This window comes from Lactuca sativa, chromosome 7 (assembly GCF_002870075.4).
Source record: "Lactuca sativa cultivar Salinas chromosome 7, Lsat_Salinas_v11, whole genome shotgun sequence".
Lineage (NCBI taxonomy): Eukaryota > Viridiplantae > Streptophyta > Magnoliopsida > Asterales > Asteraceae > Lactuca > Lactuca sativa.
In genome coordinates this window covers 134,442,312-134,452,641 of record NC_056629.2, presented here as the reverse complement: position 1 = coordinate 134,452,641, position 10,330 = coordinate 134,442,312, and the positions used below count along the sequence as shown (strand labels likewise).

General features: G+C 34.2%; 1 protein-coding gene across 1 annotated transcript; it reads left to right on the top strand.

Annotated features, from left to right (window-relative positions):
* Nucleotides 1–5,503: 5,503 nt before the first annotated feature.
* On the top strand, nucleotides 5,504–9,933 carry LOC111878389 (chloride channel protein CLC-c). The gene is made up of 7 exons (XM_023874890.2): nucleotides 5,504–5,977; nucleotides 6,473–6,673; nucleotides 6,765–6,942; nucleotides 7,514–7,776; nucleotides 7,924–8,193; nucleotides 8,285–9,413; nucleotides 9,521–9,933. The coding sequence occupies exons 1-7, from the start codon at nucleotides 5,799–5,801 to the stop codon at nucleotides 9,608–9,610; spliced, it is 2,310 nt and encodes a 769-aa protein (XP_023730658.1). The 5' UTR covers nucleotides 5,504–5,798; the 3' UTR covers nucleotides 9,611–9,933.
* Nucleotides 9,934–10,330: the final 397 nt, after the last annotated feature.

Genomic DNA, 10,330 nt, shown 5'->3' with positions numbered 1-10,330 from the left:
TAATTTTCCGCTTAGTGCATTGAACTTGTAACCTCTAAATCCCATCACTTAGAAAAACCTAGCCACTTTTTTGAGCATTCTTACCCTTGTATGTGTTTTTGGTGGTCTTGAATGAGAAAGAAGGAAGTATAACAACCTTGGAAACTTGAAGGAGCTTTGGATCTGGGATCTTTACTTATCTAGCAACCTCCAAGAGGTATAAAGCTTTATATTTTGCTTGTAATTTCTTAGATCTTGCTAAGTTCTTGATTCATGATCATATTGGTCCCAAGTCTTGACCTTTTTTAGTATGTCATGCTCCATCCCATTTAATATGTCCTTTCATATGTTTTGTGTAGTTTAGATGCATAAAAATAGGGTCTTGGCTATTAACTCTTCCCCATGCATGTGCTTGATGGTCTTAATGGGTTAAGAGATTGGGGTTTCTAGCATTTAGCACTTATTGGCAATGCAAGACCATAAAGTTGGAAACTTTATGGTCAAGAATGATATTTGGGACTTGGATCTGCATTTTGGACGTACATGATGGAGTATTAAGCACTTATTGCGTTAAGAAGGGTTCAGATGCGTACGCTAGGCATACCAATTGGTACGATGCACACACGCGGTCAAAATCCTACTTCCTGGTTAACTAGCAAGTACACCCCGCATACAGAGGAGTACGCCCAACATACTCGGCTGGGTTGACTCGACTGGTTGTTGACTTTTAATTTTGACCAAGTTTGACCTGAGGGTATTTTAGGTAAACTATCATTATTTGGTGTTTAGGTGACCAGTTGAGTTGTTATTTGGAGTTGTGATCTGTCAGACATCTTACAGACTGAGAAGTGAGTTTTTCTCACTGTTCTTGCGGGTCAAAGGCACCAATGTCGGCCCATTAGTTATGTATTCTGGTATATAGGATGCAGTATGCAATAGTGATCTATATATCTACCTGATTGTCTGCGACTGGTTATATGTGTAAATGTTTGCTGGATATATGTTATATGTCGATATAGTATGGTTGGGTTGAGGTAGTACTACTTTGTACGATAGCCAACAAACCTGATTGCAAGCCAAACATAAGTTGTGGGCATGAAGGGCAAACCAGACTTATGGTGTTGGCTCGGGAGCAAGCCAGATATGAGTTATAGTCCTGAAGGGCAAACCAGACTTATACAATGGGCTTAGGGGTAATCCAGTTTGTTAGTTTTGGACCCAATATATGTTGTGTGTTGGTACGTTGGGGGACACTCATTAAGCTTTGACTTACATTTCAGTTTATTGTTTTAGGTACTTCAGATGATCGCAGGAAAGCGAAGGCGTGATCGTGCACATCTATTTTGGTTTGTGTTATGGGATCTTGGGAAAAATCTGATTTTGAATAATACTTTTGAAACAATGACACTTTGTGTAAACAATGATTGGTTAATGGCTGATTTTAAATTTTTAAAATTTCTATGATTTTTGGAGTGTTACAAGATCATCTTAGAGTTCAGACTACCATTATGGACGACTTAGAATGGCAGATAAAATACGTTAGGATCTTTAGATATCCTACAAAGATAGTAAATTACGATTAATAAATATATCCTAATAAGATATTAAGATACTATCGTTATATATCCTAGAAGATAATAAAATAGGATTGTTAAACATCCTAAAAGATAGTAAGTTAGGGTTGATAAAATACTTTAGAAAAGGTTTTTCTGAAATAAAAAGGATTCTTAAAATAATACAACCCAATAAAAGCCGAAAACTATAAAACATGTGCACTCACCAACATTATGTTGACATTTTCAAAAATTGCATGTGTTCCTAGGATGGAGTAAAGATCAAGTCAAGGAAGGATTGTCAGCATGAAGACTTGTTGATTTTCGTTTAGATAAGTAATTAGGATTGGCGCTCTGTGATTTTGGAAATCTTTATATCGTCACCACTTGGCATTTTCCGCCATCGGTCGGGGAGGGTGTGACAATTTAACACGTTTACATTTTTACATCTTTTCAAGTCAACTTCATTTTGAAATATATTTGTTGGGATTTAAAAAACTTTAGAAATTTGAAATAAACACTTTTAAGTGAAAAAGGGACTTTTTTGACAATATTTTTATAAAATAAATAAATAACATATAAGTTCAATATATAAAATAAATAATAATGCAGTTATTTCGGGTTTTGTGGTGCGATTATACTGTATAAAACCATGCCAAACCAAAAATTGCACTTTTTTGAAAATTTGAAACTGCGCCATCAGTTTTATGTTTAATCTTGGTTTTTTTGGTTATTTTGCGGTTTCTCAGTTTTCGGTTCGGTTTTTGCTTATCCCTAAGTGTTGGAGCCAACACCCCCCATCTCGCTAGTCTGGGACAATCAACCTTGATGTGACCACATTAGTTGCAATGATAACACACCTTCAACTTTTGCTTACAATCTCATTTGTAATGATCCTCCTGCCTACACTTGAAGCACCTAGATACACGACATTCACTCTCGTGCATCTTCCCACACTTTTCCACAGTGACTGTGGCTCCTATATCCTCCTAATCGAATATCAACAACTTTGAACTTCTTAGATGTTGTCGACAGTGCATTAACCTAGACCTACTTCCTATTCCTATGCTAGCTCTCCAACTCCAACTAGGGATGAGAGTGGGTCTAAACCTAGAAAAGTGTTAGAGCCAACACCCCCCCCCCCATCTCGCTAGTTTGGGACAATCAACCTTGATGTGACCACATTAGTTGCAATGATAACACACCTTCAACTATTTCTTACAATCTCGTTTGTAATGATCCTCATGCCTACACTTGAAGCACCTAGATAAACGACATTTACTCTCGTGTATCTTCCCACGCTTTTCCACAATGACTGTGGCTCCTATATCCTCCTAATCGAATATCAACAACTTTGAACTTCTTAGATGTTGTCGACGGTGCATTGACCTAGACCTACTTCCTATTTCTATGCTAACTCTCCAACTCTAACTAGGGATGAGAGTGGGTCCAAACCCGGAAAACCCGGGAACAGGTTAATGGGATTTTGTAGGATCGGAAATCGGACCGATATATAGGAATCGGTTCCGGGTAAGGTATCGGGTAAAGTTGGCCTAGAACCGGAAAACCCGAAAACATTAAAGTGGGTCGGGTGGAACCAGGTAAAGTGGGTCTAGAATCGGAAAACTCAGGAAATCCGGAATGTTTTGGTAACTAGTTAATGGTTGAACTTTGAAAATTTTCAACTTTGATATCCCAATTTCGGGGGACTGTAAGTTATTAAATATTAGGCAAAAAATGACAAAATTATAGTCTAAAATCGTGTATAAACTCTAAACTACACGTTGCAAAAAACATCATGATAATCCGACTTCAAAAGAATTAGATATGCATTTTTAAAGTTTCACAAAATATAAAAATAAAGCTGAAAAACAGAATATTCACAACATTAATATCCTGAATTTGGGGGGCTGTAAGTCAATGAATATAAAACAAAATATGACAAAATTATAGTCTGAAATAATGTATAAACTCTAAACTATATGTGCAAAAAACTTCAGGATAATCCGACTTCAAACGAATTAGATATTCATTTTTAAAATTTCACAAAATATAAAAATAAAGTTGAAAAACAGAAAATTCACAGCTTTGATATCCCGATTTTGGGAGACTGTAAGTCAATGAATATGAAATAAAAAATAACAATATTATAGTTTAAATTCATGTACAAACTCTATAACATAGTGTAGGAAAAAAATCACATATTATAATTATATATGACACTGTGCAGCCTAATAAATACAAATATAAAATCTTAGATATCGGTAGGGACGGTGCTTTTGTTGTACATCACGAGACTACATTGACCAATTGGATAACGACTGCCGCATCACATCCGTGCCACCCAACGTGAAACTTGCTCCTCCTCCAAAATATCTCTTTTCACAAATATTAATATCACAAAGCATCTACGTGTCCGTCATATGACTATGTTAGCTGTTACTTAATAAAGTGTACTGTGTACACACTATTAACATTATTAACGTTGTTCCATTTATTTTAATATATAAAATTACAAATGGCCTAGCATCTAAGTTAAGTAGTTATGCCTTTTCTTATCACTAAAGTTAGAAAGTACAATGTTTATCACATCATATACTAATAAATAAATTAAATAAAAAATCGAAGAATTTTCATTTTATAAAACAATTATTTGCTTATAGTCCAATTGAACATGAGCAATATTAACTTTATCCAAATATCCTTATTTTAATAAATAAATAATGTTAATCTTATTTTGCCAAATGTAATTTTAATATAACTTTTTAATATTATGTTATGTATCATATAAATATATATTAAGGAATTCATTTTAAAATTCAAATTTATATTTTCTAATTATATGTTAAATTTGAAGTTATAATAATTTTAAAACTTTAATATATATCTTAATTAATTATTTATTTAAAATGACTTATTTAAAATAACTTATTAATAATTATAATATTTTATTAAAAAAATCAATTAATTTTATAATCATAGTTTCCACGGGTTATAAACTAGTTATTTTATTAAAGCAGGCGTAAATATGTATATAGTTATAATATAATACTATGTTTGGAGAATATAGCTGCTAGTTGCAAATTGACAGGTAGTAATCGAAAGTTGAAGCGTTTTTATGTGTAGAATATTATATTTTATAGCATAACTAGGTGTAAAACTTATGAGTATATGAGTTCATTTTAAAGAAAAAAATATGAAATTCTAAATATTTGAGACGTTTAAATTTATAAAAAAAAATTGAAAAATATTAATTATTAAAATTATTTTGTTTGTTTTTTTTTTAATTAAACAAACAATTTAGATAAAGAAACTAATGAAACTTTAATTAAAAATTTTGAAATTAGAAGCAAGTCAATTAATGAAATTGATATGTATTTATTATGATATTTATTGCATTTATTAGATTATGTGAAAATTAATAAAATGAAAAAAAAAACCATTAAATGTCATGTGGAAAAAAATTAATTTAAAATAACCACAAAATAGCATGTTGTCAAATGAATGAGAGTGTGACATGTGGCAAAAAAAATTTATTTATTAGAAAGGATAATAATAATAATTACAAGCTTCTAAAATTTATTAAATTACATAAAACGTAATCTAAAAGTTAAAAAACTTTGACATAGTTTTTTAATTATTGAGTTTTTGGTTTAAAAGTAAAAAATTTAAGGTTGTTCTCTTTAATTTAATTTTTTTTCAAATATATGCATAAAAGATAAAAGTTTCTAGATAATTCCCAAAAACTTTGTAACAAACACTAGCTGTATAAAATATTAAAATTTAATACCAGATAATTATCACTGTTTAACTTTATTTAAAAAAATCAATCTTATTAGAACAAATCATTACCATATTAATAAAAATAAAATTCCATAAACACATCAAAAACCACTTCCTTGTTTTCCCTATTCCTCTCGTTCCACTTTACATTCGCCCTACTTTTTCTCCAATATTATATATTTCTTTTATATATATGTGGTTCCTACTCAAGATACTATTCAAATGTCAGCTTTTTCTGGAAGATACATATGGAAGATCAACTTTCTAAAAGATCAAAGTGTCAAAGAGATTGAGTGTGTAACAGAAAATGTATCACTGAAGAACTCCCAAACACGATTCTATTTCATTTCAAATTTCATGAGATCAATCTGTTCATTTCCAACTAGTTTGGCTACAACTTGTTGATTATCAGAGGATGTAAGATCGAAAATTTCGTATAACTTACGCCAATTCGCTATATTATATATTTAGAGAGAGAAAGAGATGGATCATAATGTTGATATAGAATACGAAGGAGGTGGAAAGATGTCGAGAAACGGATCGGCTTCTGATGAAAGAGGGATGAACAGACAACCGCTTCTTTCGAAGAACAGGGTGAATACGTCATCGCAGATTGCCATTGTTGGTTCAAACATTTGTCCAATCGAATCTCTAGATTACGAGTAATGATTTTTATATCCCTATTCATTCAATCTTCGATCTCGTATTTCAGTGTTCTATATTCTGTTTCCTTTAATTTCAGAGGAAAATGAATGACTATACGTTTTTTTTTCATTCTGTACGTTTACTGAAATTTTGATGAATTGATCGAGTCGCTCAACGATTTTTTTTTAATCTTATATTCTCACTGTATCTTTCAATTGAGACAGATCTCTCCATACCTGGTACTTCACTGTTAATGAACAGTTAAACTCCCACATTCTTAGCTAAATTTTGTCAATTTCAATGACTATTTGATTTCTATTAATGCATATCTATCTATCAATCATGCTCCTTTACTATGATTCTATGAATGAACTACTATAGGAGCTTTTTGTTGATTGATTATTTTTTGGGCATTGAATTTGTGATGTCTATTCATGCTAATTTTGTTTCTATGTAAACATTCAATATAGAATTTTTCTTCTTTAATTCATTTTGGTTGATTGATTTTGCAGGATTCTTGAAAACGATCTTTTTAAGCAGGATTGGAGGTCAAGGAAGAAGGTGGAGATATTTCAGTATGTTGTTCTAAAATGGACACTTGCTCTTCTTATAGGAGTGCTTACAGGGCTTGTTGCCTTTTTCAATAACCTTGGAGTAGAAAACATTGCTGGTTTCAAGTTTCTTCTCACTAGCAAGTTTATGCTCCAACATAGGTAATAACCACCATTTTCTGCTTCGTGTGAAAAGACATTTATACCCTCCGAAGAGCAACCATTAACGAATGAATCTTTGTTCTAAGTGCAGATATTATGAGGCATTTGCTGTATTTGCTGGAATTAATCTATTTCTTGCTCTTCTTGCTGGACTTCTATGTGCTTATATTGCCCCTGCAGCAGCAGGGTCTGGTATACCTGAAGTTAAAGCTTATCTTAATGGAATAGATTCTCATTCTATTTTGGCTCCAAGTACACTCTTCGTAAAGGTGTGTAATTCAAAATTTTAGAGCAATTTACTTGAAATAATAACATACTTTACCAATTTACCCTCGCTACTGATATGGGCAATGTACTTTGTTTTTACCTATAATATCATCGTACTTGCATTTCTTTACCAATTTGGATTTGTTACATATATTATTATATTATACTATATATTAAAAGCAAATGACCTTATGAATAGTATACTTTTGTGGTTTTAGACTTTAGCTACAAAAGTTTTTTATTTCATATTTTAGCCACAAAATAATTTCATACTTAGGCCACAAAACATTCTTATATTAGACGTTGGCCACAACAATTTTGTATGTTGGCAGGTTTGGTCCATGTGTAGAAAAAAAAATTACAAAAATTGTCCATGTGTTTGACACTTTTGGATTTTGGCAGGTTTGGTCCCTATGTAGAAAATAAATTACAAAAGCTATCCTTGTAACTTACAAAAAAGGTCCATGTGTAGATTTTTTCTTTTACAGAAATAGTCCATGTGTTTAAAAAATTATAAAAATAATCCCTACCTAATAGAAAATTTACAAATTACGCCCCCTTTTTTTGGAATAGATATTTGGATCCATACTTGGTGTTGCCGCTGGATTTGTTGTGGGGAAAGAAGGACCTATGGTACACACAGGTGCTTGCATAGCAAACTTACTTGGACAAGGAGGCTCTCGCAAATATCATCTCACGTGGAAATGGCTTAGATACTTTAAAAATGATCGTGACCGCAGGGATTTAATCACCTGTGGCTCAGCCGCAGGTGTAGCAGCCGCTTTCCGGGCCCCTGTTGGTGGGGTCCTCTTTGCCCTTGAAGAAGCAGCCTCATGGTACGAACAAAAAAATTACCATCTAAAAAAGTAAACCACATAACTTGATCTAAGCCTTGAATGAAATTGATCCAACGGACGAGATTGAGTTATGTGGTTTGGCTGTATAATTTGTTACACATATGATTAATATTTAATATATTGTAGGTGGCGGAGTGCTCTTTTGTGGAGAACATTTTTTACAACCGCTGTAGTGGCTGTGGTGTTGAGATCTCTTATTGGATTTTGTAGAAGTGGAAAGTGTGGACTGTTTGGGGAAGGTGGTCTCATCATGTTTGATATCAATGGTACAATACCGGATTACAACATGGTGGATCTTGTAGCTGTTATACTAATTGGAGTTATCGGAGGAATCTTGGGAAGTTTATATAATTATTTTGTTGACAAGGTCGTGCGTACTTACAGCTACATCAATGGGTGTGTCTTTCTTACTTTTTTAAAATGAAAAATAATCTCATTGTCTATAATTTTGAAAACAACTTTTTTTTTTTTTTGTTGATTTTTGCAGGAAAGGTCCTATGATTAGGGTGTTTTTGGTGGGTTTGATTTCACTTTTAACCTCTTGTTGTGCTTATGGGCTTCCATGGTTCACAAACTGTGTCCCATGCCCGGTTGGGTTAAGTGTTGAATGCCCTACAGTCGGTCGCTCCGGTAGCTACAAATTCTTTCAATGTCAACCCGGTCACTACAACGATCTCGCTTCCCTTCTGCTCAACACAAACGATGACGCCATCCGCAGTCTATTCGGTTCCACCAACGCAAACGAATTCCGTATCTCTACCCTCGCAATATTCTTCCTCGCCATGTACATCCTCGGAATCATAACCTACGGAATCGCGATTCCCTCCGGTCTCTTCATTCCGGTCATCCTCGCAGGATCATCCTACGGCCGCCTCGTCGGAACCCTACTCGTTTCCATCTCAAATCTCGACGTCGGCCTCTTCGCCCTCCTCGGTGCCGCCTCGTTCCTCGGCGGCACAATGCGAATGACCGTATCCCTATGCGTTATACTGCTCGAACTCACGAACAATCTCTTAATGCTACCGTTAATGATGCTCGTTCTTCTCATTTCAAAATCCGTTGCGGATAATTTCAATAAAGGCGTTTACGACCAAATCGTAAGAATGAAAGGGCTACCGTTTCTTGAAGCGCATGCGGAACCATATATGCGACATTTGGTTGCGGGTGATGTTGTTTCCGGACCTTTGATAACGTTTTCCGGAGTTGAAAAAGTTAGTAATATTGTACATTCGCTAAGGATGACGTCACATAATGGTTTTCCGGTGATTGATGAGCCGCCTTTCATGGAAGCTCCGGAGTTGTGTGGGGTTGTTTTGAGGTCTCATTTGATTGTTTTGCTTAAAGGAAAGATGTTCACGAAACAAAGACGTTTGACCGGAACCGAAGCGTTACAAAGATACCATGCGTTTGATTTTGCAAAAGCGGGGTTAGGAAAAGGGCCTAAGATGGAAGATTTGGATGTTACACCGGAAGAGATGGAGATGTATGTTGACCTTCATCCGATTACCAATACGTCACCGTATACTGTCGTGGAAACAATGTCTTTGGCAAAAGCTGCGGTTGCTTTTAGGGAACTCGGACTTAGACACTTGTGTGTAGTGCCAAAGACTCCTGGGGTAAGCTCATTTTCTTATACTATTTCAGTATCTACAAAAGATTATCACCTCGATGTTTGGATGTGGGACATGTAGTTAACATTTCATTTATTTATTTATTTTTGCAGAGGCCACCGGTTGTTGGTATCTTGACACGTCATGATTTCATGCCACAACACATTTTGGGACTGTACCCGGGGATTGACAAGCGGCATTGACGTATAGAAATAGAGATAGAGAAGGTAATAATACAGCGTGACCGGTATACAGATATCGCGAGGTAAAATGATAGTATCATTTTAGCGAGCGAGGAACGATGAATGACAGTGATTTAGGTTATGCATAGTATTTATTTGTTATCTAATTGGATTTGATGGGGTATATTTTGATTGTGAAAGTGCAATCAACATACATGGGTTTGTTTTTCTCTTTAGTTTCAAATGTTTTTGAGGTAAAAGTGTAAAAGTTAATAATAGAAAATGGAAAGAATGAACGAAATATATATAAGTTTGTGCGCATGCAAAAGGGAAATGTTTGTGATTTTGTGGTTGCAAAACCCAGCGACGTAGAATTTGGTTCAACGATATTTAGAGTAAATTACATGAATGGTCCCTATGGTTTGGGGTAACTTATGTGTTTGGTCCTTAACTAATTTTTTTAACTCGGAAAGTCCCTACTGTTTGTTTTTGTTATGCGTTTGGTCCCTACTATTTGTTTTTATTATGCGCTTGGTCCTTATCTTAGCTAAAAAGACTATTATTTAAATAGGAAAAAATGATGGGATAGGTAAGGTAAGGTGAAGGGAATGGAGTTTGAGATGTGTTTATTTAAATAAATTAAAAAATCAATGGCAAAATAGTCTTTTTAGGTAAGACAGGGACCAAACGTGTAACAAAAACAAACTGTAGAGACCTTCCGAGTTAAAAAAATAAATTGGG